The 23,647-nt window shown below is 42.2% G+C and overlaps 1 protein-coding gene across 1 annotated transcript in view; it reads left to right on the top strand.

Moving 5' to 3' along the window:
• The window catches only part of CDH4 (cadherin 4), a 611,276-nt gene that overhangs the window by 355,335 nt on the left and 232,294 nt on the right, over window positions 1–23,647 (top strand). Inside the window, exon 3 of the mRNA XM_019548218.1 lies at window positions 9,964–10,187. Coding sequence (XP_019403763.1) covers window positions 9,964–10,187 — 224 coding nt within the window. The remainder of the gene's footprint in view (window positions 1–9,963; window positions 10,188–23,647) is intronic.

Raw genomic sequence — 23,647 nt, forward strand, 5'->3', positions numbered from 1 at the left:
CTCCCTAATCAGAGGTCCTGCCAGGGTCTGGCCATGCCCCCCACAGCTCAGCACTGTAAAAGGAAGGGAGGGCTGCTCTAGCGCCCCTCCCCCCCACCCCGGCTTCTAGCCTGAGCTACTGCAGGCATGTCCCTGAATGTCCCCAATCCGGAAAGCTTGTCTGTCTGGTTTCAAACCAGTTTAGCCTAGCCAGGTTAGACTAACATAGCAAAGATTGAACCCATTCAGGCTCAGGCTTTTTGAATGTCTGTCCCTAGCCTAATTATTTTTTATTGTTTAAACTCAGTTGATTTTATTAACATCGTGTGTGTGTGTGAATAAGGATACACATGCATGCATGTACATGCATATATATGCAAATACATATACCTGTAGCTCTTTCATGAAGTGCCATTTTCCTAAACTGCATTCTTGTAAGCCTGATCACAGGAGATATGATCATTAGACACTTATTGTTTTGTGCATCCAAAAAATAGTTTGAATTGCTGCTTTTTGCTTTCACCAGTGCTATAAATATTAAAGACAATAAGAGTTTATTAGTGTAATATTTTTATGGAGACATGGTTGAAAAAAGAAAGCATAAAATTAATAATGGCAGGTTAATATCTGGCAAAAAAGATGCATTGTTTCCATTTTTCCTATTTCTCTTTTACCAAAGGAGGAGGTCTCTGAGCATTTTATTATCTGTGATAGAAAGAAATCCAGTTATGGTATTAGATTATAGTGTTATATTCATTATAAACAGAAACTACAGGAAATAAGGCTTGGGGCGGGGAGAAGTTGTATTGCATCTTCAGTAAATGGAATGACTGAGCTTTTGATTTTTTGTATTAAAAACACAATATTGCCAAGAAGAACTCTCAGTGGTATCAAGAAGACTATCCCATCTGTATAAGGAACATTTTAGAGGTGATAAAAATTGCATGGAGCTAAATGGATTCTCTCAGGCAAAAAGGAAAACAGAAGCCTCTTCCTGAGTTCTCTTGTCTTTTCTTCAACCTTACATCAGTAGTTTTTTGTTGTTTTTTTTTTTTAATTCACACAAATCAATCCCAGAAGAGCTCCACAAAACTCGACTTCCTGTGTTTACTTACAAAGCTCTCCATATTACCGAAGCAATTGTGAGATGACTCAGACACGAAAATTGATGACAATGAAGGTGGTGAGAGAACGCCTGATGCACGAACAAATAAAGTGCATCGAGACACCTTTGAAATCAAGCCCAAGAAGTTGATCTGACGCATGCATTTCCCTAAACTGATTACACTTTACGCTAAGATACACCCCTGTTCTTAACACTAGCAGTGCGGGACTGGAAGAAGAATTCATTTACAGCATACTTGCTTCCAAAGTGCTTGAGAAACTTTGCCAGTCAGATTGTATGAGGGACTGAATGTTCTCACTCCTCTTTTCAGAAAACAGATGCCGTTTGGGGCAAGAGATTGCCCACCAGTACTTATGGGATAATATTTGTATTTAAATGTGGTGACCTCTTTTTCTTCCTATGGTGTCTAAGCCAAGTCTTGTTCAGATGCCTTATTTGATGCTATTGTAACTGTCAGATAAAAGCTATTTAAGTACCCCTAAATCAGGGGTACCTTATACCTGGCATGTCATGTGGCCCACGCAGCTCCCCAAGGGTCTGCAGTTTTGGTGGCGTGGGAGTGCCACTGCTCCACTGTGACATTTCCAAGTCCTACATGGCTGGTTCAGGTCTGGGCCTCGCCATCTGGGCACAGTTGGGTCAGGCCCTAGCTAGGCCTTTGCTGTATGCTTGGATTATGCCTCGGCCCCATTCAGCTGGATCAGACCTGGGCCACGATGTTCCTGGGCAGCTGTAGTGAGCTGTAGCTGAGCTAGCACTGTGCACTGGACTGGGTTCACAGAATGACCTGCCTCCACTTGTCTGGCCCACAGGGTGAAAACTTTAGGCACTGCTACCCTAAATTGTTCCTTGTCCACCTGTTCATTGACATCAATAGGAGGTTTGACTGCAGATGCATGGTAGCACTGGGACAAAAGAAGCAAAGCTAGTGATTTGCTCAAGATCACATGAAGAATTAATATGAAGTAAACACATTTACACTGTAAAGTCCTGTGCTCGGAAATATCCAGCTGAGACCATTCCATAAGTGACTGAGAAGTTCGGTGGTTACCCCCTAAGGCACGTTTGCATTAGATCAGATTTCTCCGTGGTGAAACTCCTTGATTTCATTGCAATGATAGCAGGATGAATTTGACTTAGTATATTTATCCTATAAGTGTATCATACAGAGAGAGCTACTGTTTGCAAAGAGATGACTTTTCCAGTTTGGACTTGTAGGCTCTGAACTATTTCTTCTTTAGAATGAAACGGCTGCATACAATTAATTAAAACAATGTTTCAAAAACTTTTGATACCTGGGGCACACTTTTTTCTGGATAAAAATTGGCAGTGCACCTCACTTTTACAGCAGAAAAGGCATATACATACACAGTAGTGCCCCAAAATTTTGGCCCCATGGGCCAAATGAGCTGTGCCAGGTCCTCAGGCCAGCTCTCAGTCTCATGGCACGGAGTCAGTGCAACCAAGGCCTGATCCTGCCACGTAGAACTTGGACATTTGGCAGCGGGGGACTGGCAGCAGGGTTAACTGCCACTGCTCCTCCTCCACCAAATTTCCCGACCCATGGGGAGCCCCATGGGCTTGATGACATGGTTCCACAGGTCAGATCCAATACTGATAAAGTTTCACAGCACACACTACCGCTCTCACGGTCCGCCCTTTGGGAATCACTGCACTAGAGGGATGGTCCCACTGTCACGGTTAGGGAAAAAAGGTAGCTGAGCTAATTAGTTGATCAAACTTAGATTTATGCTGTAAGTGTTTAATTTTGGAACTTAAAGATAGAAGCATTTATAAGACGTGCTTTAAAATCTAGGAGAAGAGAAACTGTTTTTATCTGGATAACGTGACTGGTTTCCTTAGGCAACGTGGAAGAAAGCGGCGCTCCTCAGGGGCGAATCACTCTGAATTGCAGGATGCTATCTTGCCAGGGGCAACTCCTGGGAAAGGAAAAGAGTCATTCTTGGATGTAGTGGCCCTGGCCAGTTTGGTGGAAATTTGTTAGCAGGTGAAAGGAGGACAAATGTGCTTTGTCTTGAACCCAGAAAGCAAGGCTCAAGGCTCTTTCCGTGTATTCCATTCAATATCATATTAAACTCAAGCAAACCTTCCCCAATCAACCTCTTCCTGAGATGTCTGGGGGCAACTAAGTTCAGTATCTGACCATAAATCTAGCAAACTCTTTGTCTGATCATTTGACTCTGTCCAGCTAGTCTAACAAGCTACATAATAAAAAGGAACAGTACATAAACTTGTTGGAGGTTTTTTTGGTTTTTTTTATCCTGTGTCATCTTTGAAGAAACATACAACTCATTTTTTCTTTAGATGCCAGACAGCCTGCTGCAGATTCTCTGCCCGTCATTCACTACCTATTTCCCCATATCAAATTGTCATATTGCCTCCTTTCGTAGAGCAAGCAATTAAAAATGATGGGGGTAAAGGGTTAAACCTAAAAGCCTGCTAATGAGGGTGCTGTCCTGGTTTTCTTTTCATCGGGCATTTGATGCTGTTTTCAACATAAGCTTTCGATAAGCATCACTGAACATTTTTCCACAGTATAGTGTAAAAAAAAAAAAAAAATTTTTTTTTTTTTTTACCATCCTGTAAAAATGATAGATGTGGGGCTCTGCTGTTTATCTGAAATCCTAATTACTGATGCCGCTGCCTTTGAATGTTAAATTCATGCAGTGTTCCTTAGACTTCAAACTGGTCAAAGAAAGATAGATTCAAGTCCACAGAGATCTGAGCTTGGTAAACAGAGCCAATGCTTATTTATTTATTTGTGAACTTATTTTTTAAGTCCAGAGTTGCATCCACTGCAAATTACATAAATTTAGAGCTTTCTAAAGAAGAAAAAGACAAATGTCTGACATGGTGTGAATATTTAACTTACAGTCTACATCACTTAAAGTGAAAAGCTGGGGGAGGTATGAAAGGTTGGAAAGCTCTTCCCGTTTATTGAGCAATGCTATTCATTACAGCATAATAATGTGATATTTGTCAGGATTAATTATATAAATGATTTGAAGAAAGGATGTAAAATCCTGTGGAAGCTTACTTGATGTGTGGTGGGGAAGGAGGAGTGCATGAGAGCTAATGAGGATAGCACAGAAGAGTGCTAGGAATTCTGCCCAACTGCATGGAAACACGGTCGCATGTCTGTATGCCCATCCGTATCTGATGGGTAGATCATTGAAAAGACCACAGGATCCACACCTGTTAGACTCCAAATCCCAAGTACACTCAATGGGAGTCTGCTGAATTCACTTGTGAATAAAGTGTGCGTAGCATTCGTTGCTAAGTGTCCTAAAACGTGCTCTTACAAAGGCAGCGTTCGATGGACACATCATGCTAGTACTTACAAAAGGCACAGTATATCCCGTTCCTGTTGAAATGTCATTCTGAGGTTTTCACTTCACACAGTATGTACAGACACCTTGGTACAGACCAGCATTTGAGCAGGGGCGTCATTCCGTGGAACGCATGCCCCAAGTGCACAAAATAGTCGTAACGTATGGGCAGTGAAGATCACTAAAACAGCCTAATTCCAGCTCCGTATGACTAACCCACCCACTTCCAAAACTCTGAAACAAGGTTATTTACCCATCCTACTTCCTTAAAGAATTTGTGCATCGTGTGCAATCCTTATGAATCTGCCTGTTGGGATTTTCCATTTAAGGCACTTTGTTTTAATTGTTATGATACAAATTGTCAATGTGTCTCTGCCTGGATTAATTTTCACCTCTCATTAGACTATGAGAGTTTGAATTAGATGCCCGAATCTTTGTGCACCTTATTGAAAAGATATTTATTAGGGCTGCCAGTTAATCACGGTTAACACACACGATTAACGTGTTAATTGTTGTTTGTGTTGATTGTTTTAAATCATTAATCCAGGCAGGTGGTTTTGGAGCCTGCACCCAGGCTCTGCTCCAGTCACCACAGCTTCCAGACCCCACGGGGCAGTGCTGCCAGCGGAGAGGACCGCAGGGCAGCCAGGGCGCGGGTTCCAAGTGGCTGCAGCGGGGGGGAGGGGCACGCACGGACATAGACACACAGCCGCAGCCTGCAGGCAGCCAGGAACACAGCCCAGCAGTGTGTGGAGCACTGCCCAGCAGACAAGTCTGTGAAGGGGAAAGGGGGTGGGGGAGGCAAATTGAGGCCTGCATGGTGAGGGGGGGAGAGGGGCAGGGACAGGGGCTAGGATGAATGGGGCCTGGGGTGGACCGTGGGATGACTGGAGCCATGGGCCACTCATCCAAGGGCGCAGGGGAGGGGCTCCCACTGCTGTGGGCACCCCAGGGGATATGCCCCCAGATTTGTGCATGGGGCGGAGGTAGGCTGCTGCTGCAGGCTGGGGCTCTACAGCTCTGGGCCTTTGCCCAGGGAGCATGCAGTGGCTGCTCCACGTGCCCTGCCTGCCCTGATGCTGCAGGCATCACCGGAAGCAGGAGGAGGGAAAGTCTCCTGCAAGGTCCCTGATGGGAACACTCCTGGTGGGAGGCACAAAGCGTCGTGTGACTCCTGGGGCAATGGCAGCCCGGTGCAGTCCCAGCCCTCAACAGAAGGCCACCTCCTCCCCATGCACAAATCCAGGGGGCACATCCCCCCATGTCTCCCCTGGGGTATGCACAGCGGTGGGAGCCTCGCGGCACGCCTGGATGAGCCACCCACAGCTCACAACCCACCCTGGGATCCCTTCACCCCAGCCCCTGCCTCTGCTCACTCCCTCCCTCACCTTGGGGACCTCGATCTGCTCCCCCATGCCCCTTCCCCCCACCCCATACACTTACCTGCTGGGTAGTGTGTGTCGCCGTGTGTGTGCGTCTTCCCCTCACTTCTAAGCCACAGCCCTCCAGCCCTGCTGCTGCCCCTCACTCCTGAGCCACAGCACCCCACGTCCTGCCAGGGTGTGCAGGGACCCCCCGCCCTGGGTACAAACACCCCCCACCCCCCCAAAACATACAAAATACCTACATAATTTTGTACAACTTTGAGATTTTCTGTGCATAATTTTCAATTTTTAGCTGTGCGATTAAAATTGTGATTAATTGCAATTAATTTTTTAATCATGCAACTAATCGTGATCAATTTTTTTTTAATCGTTTAACAGCCCTAATATTTATGTGCTCACCTGAGGTCACAGCTGAGATTATACAGCAATAGCTGACAGAGCTGCTATAGAAGGTTTTTTTCCAGCGTGGCATTTGTCCTTTGCATAATTTACTGAAGCAGTTTTTGCAGCATGCGATCATGTATCATCCGATTGAGGACATAAATAAATTCCTATCTGTCATAGGCATGATGTATTGGTGAGAGATGAAAATGGTACAGAAAACATTAGTGCGTTGAGTCACTATGGACTTGATCCAGACAGGTGTTGAGCACTCACAGCTCTCACCGAAGTCAGCAATGGCAGTGTATCTCTCAGGATTGAGACCTAAGAGAGCATTTCAGGACGTACGGAAGAGAACGTAATAGCGATTGCTCTGGCCAGATTGTGAGCCCTTTAAGCAAGTATTCCCAGTGAAGCTAGAAATTGCTTGGATGTTGGAGTGTATCGCTCTCTCTGTCCACAACCCACCAGATGCATCCCCAGTGTCATTCTACTTGAGCTAATGAAGTGATGCTAAAGTTGAACTCGGCCTAATATATTTAATTATTATTCAGGCAGCTTTGCAAGGCTGAGATCTCCATACCAGCAAAACTTCACAGATTCTGGTGTCCTTGAAGTCTTCTCTCTTTTTGCTCTCCTAAGACCTCAGTCAAGGAGGAGTTCCTCATATTTAATTCATCTGGCTATGGTATCGTGTGTGGAACAGTATGGAGCAGAGACTTTGCTTGTTTAAAAAATTAGACTTAATTTCTCTCAGGATCCTCTCTGTCTCTAGTCAAGTTTGTTTTAAACTAATGGAAGTAATTAGTGAATCACAGAGGGACTTTGTCTAAGAGGTAGCCATTTTTAGATAATGGAGCATAAAAGTCGACACAGTGACATATGACACAAGAGCAGCATATTGGAGCAGCGCACTGTGTCTTAAGCAGATGTTTAAGTATTTTGAATACTGAATCAGTATGAACATATCGGAAGGATTTCTTTTCACCCAATTAGTAGTACTTTGTGTATTTGTTAAATCTTTACTAAATTAGAATAAGCACTGAATTGCAGCAATTGTAACGTTCTTGCTTTGTCTGTCTGGCTTAATTATCCATTATACTTTATGTGTATGATATATAGGTATTGCAGAAAACCATACCAATTACAGAACTGAATTTGATTGCTTTTTTACAGTGCCCTGCCATAAACGAAAGGCTTAATCATTCTCCAGTTTACATAATGTTTACCTGTACCGAACAAAAGAGAGGAGTTTTCTGAAAACAAATCATTAATTGACCATCCTACATCTGTCTAACACCATAATGTGTTTCTATATATTTAATGTAGCTATGAGTAAAAAGGGAGATTTTCAAAAGTTCCTAAGAGATTTAGGAGCATAAATCCCAGTGGAAGTCAATCTCTAAAGCCCTTAGGTGGTATTGCAAACCTGCCCTTAAAATACTAACTACATCACGGTTTTCTGATGACATCACGTTCACAAGCACTTAGCGTGGCCTGTTTCTGATAGTGTCAGAAGTGTTGTGTATGCTTCCTTAGGGCTGCAGCTTAAAGCTCATTGAAACCAATGAAGGCCTCTATTGGATTTCGGTGGGCTGCGAGCAAGAGTTCTGTCTTCATGCAGTAACTTGACAGCGATTTCAATATAAAAGCAAAAGTTCATGGGCTTGAATAAGACTCTTCAATCCAGACAGCCCCAAGGCGAAAGAGCTTTGATTCAAGTTCCTTTCCCTGTCAGAACTCTTGTGGCCCGAAACAATCCTAATTTTTTTTATTGAAATCAAGTGGGGCCTATTCCTATGCCCTGCCCACATCCCTAGGCCAAGCAGAGCTCCTCTTGAATGCACAAGCTTTGCCTTTGCAAAAACAGAGGGCCTGAGCTTTCGTTTGGCTCAACGTCTTCTGTTTTCAGGGGCATCACTGACTGGACCCAAAATATCAAGACCTTCAGAAAGTGGGCCATAGAAACAGTACTGTAATACTCTGTTTCTTAGATAAACAGAGGAATCGTTTTCATTAGCACCCAGAAGAAAGGAGGAGATAACAGGTCCTATTACACAGAAAAATGTGTTATTGTAGTGTCCGGGGTGCGGGGGTGGGGGTGTTATAGCAAATGGGGCAGATGCCTGAAGTGGAAAACTCTAGACAAGAAGATGCACACAGAAGTTTATTTATTGCAAACCTAGCAATAATGAAAGGTGAAGGCATAGAAATATAAATTTTATTAAACAAAATATCAAGGAGCTCTTCCCTTAGTCATTAAAGCATGTAATCTGTGACAGTGAAATTACTTGAAAACAAAACCTTCCCCCCATAATTGCTTTAATACCTGCTTAAAAAAAAATACTAGGTAACTTTATCCATCTTCTTTTTTTATCAGCAAAATGTGACATTTGCTGTTGGTGCCTCATAATTTACTGCAGCACTAGGTGACAGTTCCAACAGCACAGATATAAAAATGTACTAATGTCATTTAAATAAATATGCAGTCTGGAAAGCCTTTTCAAGCCAGCGCCGTTAAGAAACAAACTCAATACCGCGCTCATTAAGGGATGCAGTGTGCATAATAAAGCAGAAGGACGGTCCACTGGCTAGGCCACTAACTGGGGACTCGGGAGACCAAGATTCAGTTCCTTGCTCCACTACGTATGTCCCATGTGACTTTGGGAAGTCTTTTTGTCACTCTGCCCCTCTGATCCCTGTATAGCAAATGAGGCTGGCAGTACTTCACAGTGGTGTTATGAGGATAAATGTATTAAAGACCGTGAAGCACTGAGATGCTACAGTAATAGGTGCCATGTAAGTACCTTAGCTGTATATCCATTTGCACTTCCTTGAAATATTTTATCTGGTGTAATATATGTGCATATTATCCAATGAACTAATGGAGCAGCAGAAAGTGATCTAATTGTGTGCAAATGGTTGCAGGTTCAAATCCATCTAATCTGTCAATTTTGCTATTTCACAGATAGGGAATTTTTTTAGCCCAGCATTGGTGATGTTCAGCCAGGTGTCAGCAAAAAAGTACTTGTTAACAAGACAATACATTACCATCATTCGATTTTAAGTGCAAAATAGATTTCTACATTAAGGGACCCTTGATCAGACACCCTATTTTTTAGACTCCATGTTGTGTTTTTGGACCTGTTTCAGAGTTCTGCCCTTTTCACAGGAATGTAGTATAGAGAGCGGTCAGATAGCAGATTACTGTGCTGCCTGCATGTATGAAACTTCAGCACAGGGATACATTTTCTAAAATGATTTTTTAATTTCTTTTTATTAAGTTACATACTGCTGATAATTGAATTGTTATGGGGCTTTACATTTCAGTTAAGCATGTACAAATATCTTATCTAGTGGGTAGATTGTTGAAGGATTAGGGAAACAGAATACATTTTGTGCAAAGAATACCCACAGCGTGGGTAATAGACTCCAGTTGAATTTAAAAGATAATGGTGACAAGGGAGAAATCCACTTGTAGAAATGGGGAACAGCTGCGTTTTAGATCTAATGAAACTGTATCAAATACTTTAAAAATGGCTTGCAGCTTCTTCCCCTGGGGCTGAAGATAAAGCACAGGAGCATTCCTGAAAGGTCGAAGAAACAGTTAAATCATTTCCTTGATGGTTATTAGAGATATAGAGCACGTTGCTGAAAATTAAATGTCTGAAACTTGTGTTTGATTGCTTTTCTTATCATACCCATCTCACAGTTCTCCTCTGTCTCTTGCCTCCTATTCTAGTAAAATTTAATGGCTGTGCTGGGAACAAGGGAGTTCGGTATGAAACCAACAACTTGGACTTCAAGGTGAGGACAGATGGGACTGTCTATGCTGCCCATCCGGTGCATACCCCTTTGAAGCAGACAATGTTTGTGGTGACTGCATGGGACCACCAAACCCTAGAGAGATGGGAAACAATGGTCAGACTGTTGGTGGGAGAGAAGTTGCAACACAGTGGTCACAAGGTAAAGAGGCTGTTTTTCCTGACTAAATCTGCATGTGTTCCCTATTTCTGTAAAAGGATTAACATAATATAGGCGGGCATTACACAGTCTGTCTCATCATATTTACAGGGCCAGTTTCTAAATAGGAAAAGCCACAAACAGTGGCTAGCGTCTTGCAAGCTTATTCCCTTCCTTGCACGTGCTTTCACTTGGCATTATTAGAGAAGATGCTCCTTATTTCAGACTTGTATGTTTTTAACTGATGGCTTAGTTCTGTTATATAGAGAAGCTTCTTGCCTTATAGAGGATTTTTTAGACTGTCATGTCTTTGCTTTTTATTGTTCATCATTTCCCTCCAAATAAAGGTATGGTGAGACGATCCTGTGCCTATCTTCCTGCCAGAATTTAACTAGTCTCTTCTCAAGCGACACGGGGTAAAATTCTGCTCTCTGGTGAAATAGTTTAAAGCTTGAGTTGCACATTGACTCCATCTCCATAGCTATAGCTGAGAGCAGAATTTGACCCGTGGACTCTTCTACCAGCATGGTACGATGATAAATTTCTTTCAATGAGCCATCTGTCTGTTTCTGCAGCCCAGTGGAAGAGCCGAGAGCTCTCATAGAGGCGATCCAGATTGGAGATTTAAGCTTGTTTTCTTCAAAAGACAACAAGGACTAGGAGCGTGGTAGCTGCCTGATAAGAAACACATGCTGGCACAAAGCCCCCCTTGGCCAAAAGGGCAGTCAGGCACAACATGGCACCTTTGTGGCAGGCATCCAGTCCACTGAGTGCCCATGTCCTCCCTTAACTGGAGTTGAATAATGCAAGCTGGTGCCAAAGGCTTACAATACTCACCAGTCAATATTTAAGGGCTCTTTCCCGAAGCAAGATTCACATTTATTATTGTTGTTGTTATATCTTTATTGTCCTCAATGTGAGCAGAAGAAGGCAGCATCCGAGGGGTGCGCTGTGCCATTTAAACACAACCCTCTCTTGGCAACAACGCCGGTTCACTGCACTCCCAGGGGCAGATCAGAGACTCATTAGTTTTCTCCAGGCTTTAAGGTGATGCCAGCGACTCCTTCAGTGCGTCTAGCTCTCTCCATTCCCTTTGGGCCAATTTTTACCTGCAGAGAGAAATAGGGGGAGGAGCATTCAAAGGAATTGCATTCTGCGGTATATTCACCCCAGAGCTAGGGTGAGGCATAGATCTGTATAAATATATGCTTCCCCTCTGCCTCATTCCCCAGGATAACTTCAGTTCATGCTAGACACGATTAAGCCCTGCATGTTGTATCATCTGTGTTTCCACTTAGTAACAAAAGGAACCCTGTTACAGGTGCGTCTACATGAGATGCTAATTGCACAGTAGCCTAAAAGCACTGCACAGTAGTGTGCCAGGCAAAAACCATGCTAATACTCTGCACAGTAGTATTGGGCTACTGCGCAGTAAGTGTCATTAAAAACCTGTGCGCCGGCTGGCACTACATAGCACAAGTTACTGCGCATTGATTTAGCACTTGGTTAACCAAGTACTAGATTTAATGCATAGCAACTACAGCGTATTACTGAATGTGTAGACGCGCCCACAGTGATTAAATCCTGGAGGAAGAAAGTAATGTAACTTCCATACGACTTCAGAGTTTCAGCTCAGCTCAGCTGAAAGCACAAAGAAAACTCTGTGAACACGCATTTCTGCTTTAGCCAAATATTTGGAAACCCATCTACTGATAATATAAGCTGAACTCTGGTTCAACGTGGAGCTACGGCTTTTTAAAATTCAGATCATTCCTTTCTAAAAGCCTTATTAGTGTATAGTTTGAGGCTGAAAAAAATATGAAAAACAAGACTAATGACAAGGTCACAGACACTTTTATTGTGGGTCCACATTACCAGCATCTAACTTGTGTTTTATTTAAGCACTTGTGCTTTTTGCAAGCAAAATAATGCTTTGTTTACCAAGGACATAAACATGATTGTGGGATTATTTTCAAAGATAACACTGCCACGCTGAAAACCAACAACATCCAGTTCGATTTGTTTCAGGTCGCGACCCTAATAACCGGCGTTTCATAGAAATTCCAGGAAACACATTTGACAAGTATTCTTAGTAGATATAATATGACTCGAGCAAAAATGCATCTACAGGCAACTGTGTTAGGGACTTTTCTGACTCTGGCAAGCTTTTTTTTCCGAGAACTACAAGCCATTGTTGTGCAGTCTCCGATTTGGTGTGGGCAACCAGCATCCCTCATTTTTCTTTGTATGCTTATGACTGGTTTATGTACATAGTTGATAGTTCTGGGATAACTATGAATCTGTCCCCCAGCATCCTGCAGTCAGTGTATGGTTGTTTGCTGGTATGTAATTTTGGAGGAGGCATGGTCTGGTCTGGTCTGATCAGCACTCACCTGTGGTCTTCCATCCCCCTCCATTGGATGGCCATCTGCTGCACAAGTACTCCGAGTAACAAGGTTTCCTTCCCCTCTTCTCCCTAGTAGCATGGTCCTTTAAGGGGAAACAACATACGGTTCATAATTTTCAGCAAATTGAAATTTCTTGAGGAAATGATTATACCACCTGGAATGGGCACCATTTAAAGCCCAGCTTGTAGTAATGGTTACTATTCTACAAGCGTTAGAGAGAAGAGAATTTATCCAAACAGCGAGGGCACTAATGTACTATTTAGCCAAATAGCAAGGGCACTAGTGTAAGACTTGGGAAATTGGGTTTCCAGCCCCAGCTAGGGTTGGGCTAGTGGGGCACCAGCCCCAGGTGCAAACTTAGGGGGCACATTGATTGTGCTGCCACAGTGGCAGCAGCAGTAGCCAGGGTGTTCGAGTCTCCAGGGCAGGTAACACTGAGACCCCTTCCCCTGCTCTCTGTCCTCTCTGCCCAGGGTGCAGACACGCTAGTTACGCCTCTGTCTGCCAAAGACGGTGTGCGTGTCACCTTGGGCAGGTCTGTTAGTTCCTCTGTGTCTCAGTCCCCCACATGTAAAATGAACATTGGCACTTTTCTATCTCTCAGCAAATGGGGCTCGTGGTAGATATGATATCTTTTATTCAACCAGACAGATTTTTGCAAAAAGAAATTCTTTAATTGCAAGCTTTCAGGCACAAACACCCTTCATCAGGCATCAGAGAAACAACTGTAATATTTCCCCTGGGTACAGTCTTTTCTCCGCTGCCTGATGAAGGGTGTTTACGCTTGCAATTAAAGACTTTTTTTTGCAAAAAATCCAGTTGGTCTAATAAAAGATACCACGTCTACTACGAGTCCTAATTGCTTTTGCCACCAAAATGGCTGGATACCTTTCTCGCTCACAGAAGTGCATGTGGTTAAATGCATTAAAGGAGGCGAGATGCTCCTGTCGTGTGGTGATGGGGGCTGTAGCTCTGCCTACAAGACGGGGACACTGCTACATTTCAGAAGCCCTGAAATAAGACCTTGCAGACCGCTGTCCCCAGGTGGAGTTGGCACTCAATTCAAATCCTCTGTCTGAGCTTGCATTGAAGAATCAGAGCATCTGTTACTATGCACGTATCTCAGCCGTCGCACTGTGGTTGCTCTTGTTGAAAGCTCACGTTTTAACGGTGAGCTTAGTACCCTGACCCTGTTTCTTCTCTATATCATACCCTTAAAATGTGCTAATTGTCTTAGATAACTGAACAGTCTGATTTCAGTATGTGCCCCGTTGATTAAAGGAAGGGTAGGCATTGCTGAATAAACATGAGGTAACTCTATCCATTTACCACAGCAAAGTGGGCAAATTTCCAGTGGAAACCATTGTAGTAGAAGGATTTTAATGACAATATCTAAGTTTCATTAGAGTAGGATAAAATTGATCGCAGAGAGGGTAAGTATAAAAATCCAAGGCAATTTACGAGCCATAAAGAATAGATTTTTTTTTTCCTCTCCTAGCAACCACTTGAAGGTAAACCTTTTGCTGGTTAACACAAGTGGTGTTAGTAACTGTAGGAACTTTTTTTTTTGTTCAGTCTTGCAGGAAACCTGATAGCAATTCAATTAGAAAATGCAAATGAGGTCACATATTTCCCACCGGAGTGCTGAATTACCCCAGAGGAAACTGAGTGATATTCTAGCATAACAATAAATACTTAAGATAAAGTTTCTTACGCTGTTCTCATCTGACTGGCTGTTGTTGCAATTGAAAGTGTCAATGGGACCTGTGGGAATAATTTGCACACACACAAGAAAAAAGAAAAAAAGAAAAGAAACTGTTGTTTATTAAGCCCTTATAGCTCACATCAGCATTTTTGAAAGATAAACCTGAATGGCATAATACTCCAAAAGAAAAAAACAATCAGCTTGTTAGGCTTTACTTATCTGGAATTAGCTGTGTAGCGTCATCTTCATTCCAGTATTCTTCCCCGACAAATACCCGTTGACTTAGTTTTCATCTTAGTTTCCATCTTTTGCTTTAGCGTAATACTTGTAAGCAGTGATATATCTGAAGGCGTCAATCTTCAACGTATTCTACCTTCCACATGTGCAGAAACTGAAATTGCCCCAAGTCTGAATGTCTCCATATCCATCTGCTTTCTAGCCTACGTGCTGCCCCTATCCGTCTGTACAAAATGAGCGCCGGAGCCGCCCCCAGTCTCCATTACTCCGGTCACCCCTTGAAGTCAGTGACCCTAGGGCCTGAGCCATTTTGCAGCAGGTGAAGAGCTAGACCACAAAATGCAGTCTGGCGCCTCTCTTTTCTGTACCCATGTGTGTCTAAACATATTAAATCAGTTGTAACAGACTGCTTTTTCTTCATTGCTATCTGGTATTTATCTGTAATTATCACTTCATAAATTAATATCAATATCACAGAAAGAGATTGGGAGCAGTTATCAGCAGAAGAGGCTCCAGAAGACAGAGAAGTTGAGAGTGTACGTGTGAGATGACAGCCATCTTCTCTGTTTATTCTGGGAGAAATCTCTTTCTGTACTCAAATTATTCTCTTTGCAAGTCTCAATAGCTTATTGTCCTTCCCTCCCAACTTTTCAGAGCTGAAGGCAGGGTTGGCCACGTGAAGTCAAGGGAAATTGTAGAACTAAAACATTGCAAATTATGTACATCTGCAACCAAGATGAACAAGAATGTATTGAGGTCTGTGTCCAAACGTCAATACTGATGTAAGCCCTGCCTACATCATGTTATGTCCCATCTTATTTTGCCGTTCCTTCATGAACTGCGTGTAGAATCAGCCACTACACACCATGAACGTGACCGTCTCCTGGAACAAGACTGTTAAAGGTATTTTCCTCATTCAGAGTCCTTAAATTATCATCACTGGAGTTTCATTAGAGTAGGATAGAAACATAGAATCACTGAGTGGGAAGGGACCTAGACAGATCATCGAGTCCAACCCCCTGCCATGGGCAGGAAGGAGTACCGGGGGTGGGAGGGGTCATAAGACCCTAGCTAGGTGCCTAAAAGTGTTTTTAAAAAGCATTGTTTTGACTGGGTCACAAAAGGACTGAATTAACTCAACCAGATCTTTGAAAAAGAGGAGGACGTTTAATGCCTGTGGTAGAGTTGACTAATAAAATTAATAATGTATAGCTGTTGACAGTGAGACTGACCATGATAATTGGGGAAATTTAATGCTTAAGTGAATTTGACCACCCAGGATTTAATCACAGCATCAGCTGCAAAACCCGTTCATGAAACTGTGTACACGCGTTCAGCCTGCTCTTGCAGAGGTGTTGAGAACCCAGGCCTGCCCTTAAAGTCAGCATAAGCTTTAAGTCCTCAGCACCTTTGAAAAATGAACTGAGTTTCATACAATTTTACAGCCAAACTTACTAATGTTACCTTTTTATATAGTCTCCATCCTACCCTAGGGACAGGCCCAGAAAGATGGTAAAAGCCCATCCCAAAGTGAAATTCATTCATCCGCTAATAAAACAAGAACAGAGCTAACTGCACAGCAAAAGTCTCTTCTTCCAACAAAAGAAAACAGTTGGAGAGATCCACCTTACCCATCTATGATTTATGCTTTGCTCCGACATGATCAAAGCCCTCAACCTTTGTTTCAGTGTTCTTTGTTGTTAACTGCCGAAATCTGACTACCGGGCCAAAAAGATGTTCTGAACTATAGCACTGCAAAATAAATGCCGTGATCATTGTTTGTAAAGATGGGTCTAATTCAAAGACAAGGATCATTATAGGCATGTTGATGAAGGGACATCTTTTAAAATGTATTCATTTGGAACAGTGGGAACCTACCCATTTTCATCTTCTTACGGGCTTCACTCTCAGTCGTTAAACCCTTGGTGGCAAAGAAGGATTGGAGTTCTTCCAAGCTTGTCAGTGTGACTCTTTACTTTGCTGAAAGTGCATATCACTGTTAAGTGACTTGATATTCTCCCTCCCAGGCTTTACCAGTCCAGAGGGTGACAAGAACAAACCAGTCAAACACAGGTGTCCTGCGTGCGTGGACTTACCAAACCTTTCTAATTACCCAGAAAAAGGTATCGTTTCAACTGCTTAAAACCTTCACCCAACAAAGCAAGTGCTTGAGTGCTTTGCTCAACCGAGGAATGAGAGAGAAAAACTTCATCATCGCAAGATACCAGGGGATGGCTTGAAAGGTTGGAACCCAAACAGTGCATAAAGGACCAGAAATAATTTTTTTACCAGTTTATTAAAAAGCCGGTAGAAAAAGTTACTAACGTATTCAAAACAGGGAGTACATATAGCATTTGACTAGCTCATACTATCTTCAAAGTACATTATGCATAAATATTAAACATAGAAGGGATGTCTTACAGTGTTAAAGCTTTTTTAAATAAAAAATTGGGGCCCTCTGAAATAAAGTTAACTTCAGTTCCTAAACAAACTTTTTAAGGGGCTTCTTTGCTTTTTATTTCTGAAGGCTTATCATTGTTGGCTTTCATAGCTGCAGATGATAGCATATCACCTTCTGCCTGAGTTGTTGGGAATGAGTTGATGAGCCCAATTTTTGCCTGGAATGGTTGGTTGCAGACTGAACTGATGATAGATGTGCAGGACTGGGAAAGCTGATCTTGATGCTGAAACTTTTTTGTAGCATGGCTGCACTTGGCATCTCTAATGCATAAGTACTCAAAAACTGGTCATGGAATAGAATCAGAGGGCTGGAAGAGACCCTGAAGTATCATCGGGTCCAGCCCCCTGCATGAGCAGGAAAGACATCTGGGGTCAGAGAGCCCCAGCCAGGTGACTGTCCAGTCCTCTCTTGAAGACCTCTGGAGTAGATGATTGCACCACCTCTGGAGGGAGCTTGTTCCATAGTCTGGACACGCTAGCTGTAAAGAAACTTTTCCTAATGTTCAGCCTGAAACTCTCTTCCAGCAGTTCGTGGCTGTTGTTTCTAGTTTTTGCCCACGGTGCTCTTGTGAATCACCGAGCCCCTGATGTACATTCTGATGTAGTGGTAAGCCACAATCAGGTCCCCTCTCAGCCTTCTTGCACCATGTTTCCACCATGATGTGCATTCATGATGTAGTTCACAGAAATTAAATGAGAATTCTGCCCTGATACAGAATCATTTTAAACAAGTCTTGTTGCCAGCCAGATGAGCATCTATCCAGAACACAGTTCTCCGTAAAGGATTTTCTTAGGGACCTGGTTATCAAATATCTTAACTACATGATTAGGCTTTCATGATCATCACATATTTAGTGCATTTCCTTGTGTAAAAAAAAAAACAAAAAAACACAGGATTTGGGATTCTTGTCTCGCCATCTTAATTTGCATTAGCTTTTCCAGACAACTTGGGTAGGAACATTTTACTTCCCTTCCTATCCTTGAAATCTATAAGCATCATCCCTCAATCAACAGCCCCAAGTAGGGTCAGTTCGATTAGATGAGCCACATGAGTGAATAGAACAGGATTTCATTGTTTTAAAACTTTAGCTCTAATATTATTTTCTCGAAGCCATTGAGGAAGTCGGTGGGACAGCAAGGACAAGAACTCATCAGCTTACGTCTTCCAGCTCAGGTATTTCATGCCCCCTCTTTTGACAAGATGTTTGCAGAGTAAGAGAGTTAACGTCAAGTTGCAACAGTGTTCTTATTTTGTAATAAGCAAGACAAGAATCGTATAGGTGCTCTCCTTGTTCCATAATACAGCCACATAAGTGTCTGAGCAAATAACATGAATTCGGGCAATCACAATAGCAGATAGGGTTTAGGAGTTCTGTAATTTAACAACCAAGTTCTTGTGAAGCACTAGTACTCTGAAAATATTGTGGCTTGTGCCAATTATGGGAAGGACTTTGACTTGACGAAGGTAAAAGTGGCTTTCATAAACGCAAGAAAAGAGAAGAATGCAAAAGTAATATAGATGTTTCTTAAACACTTATACCTAAGTAGCACTAGTGCTTCAAAAGGGAATGTGAAACAGGTCAGGTTGGTGTAGGGAGTTATATAAGGAAGCATGATCTCATCAGACTTTTTCTTGTTTGGATAAGATGTTCAAACCTTGAAATGAAGAGGGAAAAGTACATCAAGATCTCTACTTTCAGATGATGTTGTCACCTCCTGCTAGTCCAATAATTCGAACAGCATTCAGAGAGTTGTACAGGAAAGAGAAAAAAAAATGGATGAGTGTTTGGAAGTAGATGAAAGCATAGCGGGGATAGAGCCAGAGCCTGTTTGGCAAGGTATGTACCTGTGAGAGAGTGGAATCTGGCCCAGGAGGAAAAGGGAAGGAAAGTTTGACAGTGAATCTTGAAAGCCAACGTGATGACTTCGGGCTGTACAAAAACAATTGGCCCACTTCTAATGATCCTTTTTTCGTAGTCCTGTGTGGTTTAGTTGTAGTAGCTCTCTCCCTCCACTACAGCTACTTTGCCTCCTGGTTCCTGACACGTTTTACTTATTATTTTGCATGGGAGACCTCAAGAATGGGGTTCCGATATCGTGGCCAAATCCCAAACCAGATAATTATATTCCACCTAACTAAAATTGTCCTCTCATGCTTTCAGCTGGCTCAGATATTCTTATTTTGCTTCCTGAATTATTTTATAGTGAGGTGAAGGGCTTGTATTTCTCAGCAAAGCTGATTGCGTTTTAGTGATGAATTACGTGGAACCACATTTTCCAAAACTCATGGAAACATCCAGCTGCATAATATGCATCCATGATCATTACTGCAGAATCAGAAATAAAGAAGCAAGATGGGGTTGGTAATATCTTTTGTTGAACCAACTGTGTAGTAATTCTTTACTTTGTCATTGCATGTCATTGCCCTACCTGCTATTGCTGCTTTACGTGTCATTGTCCTACCCGCTGTTGATCTTGGACTGCATCTGCTTCTTTCCCAGGCCTGAGGAAAGGCATTTTGTGTCCAAAAGGTTGTCTAACATTTCTCTCAACTGTAAGGTTGGTATCATAAAAGATATTGCCTAACAAAACTTGCTTCTCGCATATTCCCTGGACCATCATAGTTGCAACATCACTATAACATTACTGCAGTTGAGAAGGAATCTTAAATTGGCATGCACACATCCTTTTTCGTGCACAAATACCAGGTAATTGGCTGTGCGTAGAGACAGTGGCACAGCTTGGTCGCATAAACGCACCAGTTTCCTTGAGCATGTGTAAGTACTTGGCACACAAAATGCATGTGTGTACATTTTACCCACCTTGTTTTCCTCCTTTGGGGGAGAAGGCTCAGTGAGAATCTCGTTCAAACTTTTCCTTGTCTCTCAGTTGATGTATTATGGAAGCCTGTGCACTTGCCAAATCTGACAATTTTTCTTACTAATTGACTCTAATGTGAACTGCTCTATGCAGCCCCACTGCTAACTGATGAGAAAAAAAAAGTAATGAATTTTTGCTTAACTAGCTGATTTAATTAAAATGTTTTATACTGTAATTGTATGGTTTCTATAAACGGAGAGGTAATTTTGTTTAATGAGTTCCTAACCAAACATAACATTCTTGACTGTATGTAGCCAGATTTGATAAAGGTCACAAATACTGAAATTCCACTGTTTGCTTTTGTAAGTAGCAGTGATCAAACAGCTTGATTTGGCACTTGAAATACCCTGGCAGGATTGGTTCCCCTTATTCCTGTTTATACCAGAAATTATTAGTATAGTTTTAGGAGCAGAGGGGGTTCTTGTGTATATCTGAACACTGTTCATTATCTTTAAAGTGGGAATATGCTGCCAAAATCACGTCTCATTGTCAATTAGTAGCTTCTCTGCAAACACATTAAATTAATGCCCCCGCTGAAGTACTGTGCATATTGGAACATCTTGCTGCTAAAAAGCTAGTTTTTTGAACACTTTGACACAAATCGTTCATGAATAGCAATTTATGCTTTGATGCTAATGGGACGTGACGTGAAGCTATCTTTGATTAAATTCACCACAGAGCTTTACAACTATTTGTAAATATAACGGATAGGCAGCCATAACAGCCCTCCAGTGTGAGGACAATTGAGAGAAACAGATTTTGGGTTCCTCACCTGCACCGTTCCAACCCAACAGCTTCATGAAAGCTGGTCTAAAATAAGAAGTATTGTCTTACATCAATACTTTTTTCCTTGCCTTCAGCTTTGGCGAATTCAGCAGTGACCTAAATACAAAAGAATCAATTACCCTAAAATAAATAAATTCCTCTTTTGTTCTGCAAACCTTTTATTATGCTGCGTGAAAACACAAAACGAAATACCTTTCCTGACTAAAAGATCAAAAAGTAGGAAAATGGTGTATTTTGGGAAAAAAGGGCTCATTCTTCCTCCGCTACCGTCACTGATGTCAGCAAAATGTTGTCTCCTTAGAACAAAATTCATGCAAATGTTTATTTAGCATCACTCCTATGTTTCTTTTGTTAAAAAGCTCAGATATATTTTCATTGTTTTATTTTGTGTTTGGTAAATATCGTTTTCTGCTGTACTTCCCATAGCTACCATGGAAACCAGCTAAAATGCTTCAGATTAAATATTTTTAAATATACATGAGGGGAGGTAGGAAATGGTGCCACTTTTCAAAATATGCAGTGGTGGGGTGAAAGTAGAAATGATAGCTCTGCAAAGGTTTGTGGTGTTTAAAAAAAACCAGCCATCGTTCCTCAGGAAAACGATAGGATTGATAGTAAACCAGACCAAAACCAAATAAAAATATTAGTTGTTTTCTGAAGGGTGTAATCCAAAACTGTAAAGAGGCAATGAAAATAAAAAGGCTGACAACTCAGTAAGCCATACGTAATGTTGAGATTTTGGAAATGAAAGCCTCTCGCCGCTCCTCCGGTCACGGTTATTGTTTATCCCAAGACACGGGGTAATATATTTCAACACCGAATGGAAAAGGTTTTATATCCAGGGATGATCACTATAAAATTAATAATGTTCAAAGAATATACCTTAAGACATAATGCTATTTATATGCAGAGAGTGGTGACTTATTGACCCAAAAATTAGCATGATCCAAAATGTTCTGCTAAGCAGGAACACAAAATATGATATTATGTTATGTAAATGGGTTTGTGATATGCTCTGCTGGATAATAACTTCCAGATGTCTCTCTAGCCAGAGGCTGACTGATATCAAAGACAGGTTGGCTGGAAGGGGAGAGGTGCCAGCTGGCTGGACTGGTTACTGCTAAGTGTAGCGGAAGGTGAAAGCTGGTATTATTTCACACTCACTGATTTTATTTGTGGACTAGTGAAAAGACTATGGCTTGCAGCCTTCTCTTTGCTGCCTGAGATGGGAATTGTAGTTATTGGAATCCCTGATTCTGTTCTTCTTATGTGAATTATTTCCTCTTTAGCCCTGCTTTGAAAGCGGGCGTTGAGCTTATTAGCACGACAGACCACCTGTTAAAGTTTGACATGCCACAAACTAACAATGGCAAGGGTTTAAAGCCTGGCATCAGCTGGATAAGTACTTTTTGCCATTATTGCAAATGCAGAATACAGACGGGGACTCTCCATGATTTCTTTGTTTCAAGGGCTGAACAGTAAAAACCCAGTGTAGCCATAACTCCAAGCACTCCAGTGCCATCCAAAATAATATCGTTTTAATTTGGACAGCCCTTTAGGATCAGATCCTAGTCTACATATTAGATCCCAAAATATGATGCTGTTCCACCATCTTCAAGTCCCTGAGGACCTATTAATATGTCTGCTTTTGTAACATGATGTCATCTTAACTTTCAAACTAGACTGCAAAAAAGCAACAAAGAGGAGGGGGGCCCATCATCTTTCACTTTAACCGTTTTAAGAACTCAAGTAACTTGGAATAGGATCACATTTAGGTGCCCAAGTTCATTTAGGTGCCTAATAAGTGGAAGAGGATCTGACTCGTAGAATCCTGACTCCACTAGTGTTATCTGCTAACGTACAGAAAAAGGCCTAGAGTGGATAGGGCTGTACATCCCTGGCCACTTAAATGCAATCATGAGACCCAAACTTACTCCCATAAAAGTCACCGAATCATAGAAAATTACATTTGGAAGGAATCTCAGGAGGTCACATCGAGTCCAACCCCCTGCTCAAAGCAGGACCAGCCCCAACTACATCATCCCAGCCAAGGCTTTGTCTAGCCAGGTCTTAAAAGCCTCCAAGGGTAGAGCTTCTACCACCTCCCTGGGTAACCTGTTCCAGTGTTTTAGTACCCTCCTAGTAAGAAAATCCTTCCAAATATCTAGTCTAAACTTCCTTTGCTGCGACTGGAGCCCATTGCTCCTTGTTCCGTCATCAGCCATCACTGAGAACAGTCCATCTCCATCCTCTTTGCAACCCCCCTGTATGTAGTGGGAGGCTGCTATTAAATCCCCCTTCAGTCTCCTCTTCTGTAAACTGCAAACGCCCAGTTCCCTCCGTCATTCCTCAGAAGTCATGCACCCAACCCCCCCACACCATTTTTGTTGCCCTCTGCAGGACCCCCTCCAATTTGTCCATATCCTTTCTGTAGTGGAGGCCCCAAAACTGGACACAGGACTCCAGAGGTGGCCTCCCCAGTGCTGAATAGAGGGGAAGAATCACTTCCCTGTCAAGTCAGTGACAAATCTTCATTGAACTCACTGAGACCAGGTTGTGAACTGGGAATGTAAAATTGCTTGTTTAGTAAAGTTTGAAAGGTCCTTGAAAAAGGCAGCACCCTTCCGCACTCTTTATTTCATTCATCCATGAGATTCATGTCGCCCCTATCTAGGGCTTGACCAATATTTGCTGCCTGAACAGAAGGTCTCCCATCAACCTGAACAGGCTTCAGGGCATCCCCTTAACAAGTAGCAATACATCTATATAGATATATATATTACACACACACACGTTAAATATTGAAAATACTCTGGAATCATTTATAAATCTGTTTAGATTGCATGCCCTACAAGGAAAGTGCAGAATGGAAGGGATATTATTATAAGTGTGGGAGAGATTCATCCACCTTTCCACAGTCCAGTTTCTCCAGGAGTCCTAGAAGAATGAGGGGGTGCCTAAGGCTGCAGGTATCTGCACCTGTCCTT

Source organism: Crocodylus porosus, unplaced genomic scaffold (assembly GCF_001723895.1).
Source record: "Crocodylus porosus isolate Cpor-Errol unplaced genomic scaffold, CroPor_comp1, whole genome shotgun sequence".
NCBI lineage: Eukaryota > Metazoa > Chordata > Crocodylia > Crocodylidae > Crocodylus > Crocodylus porosus.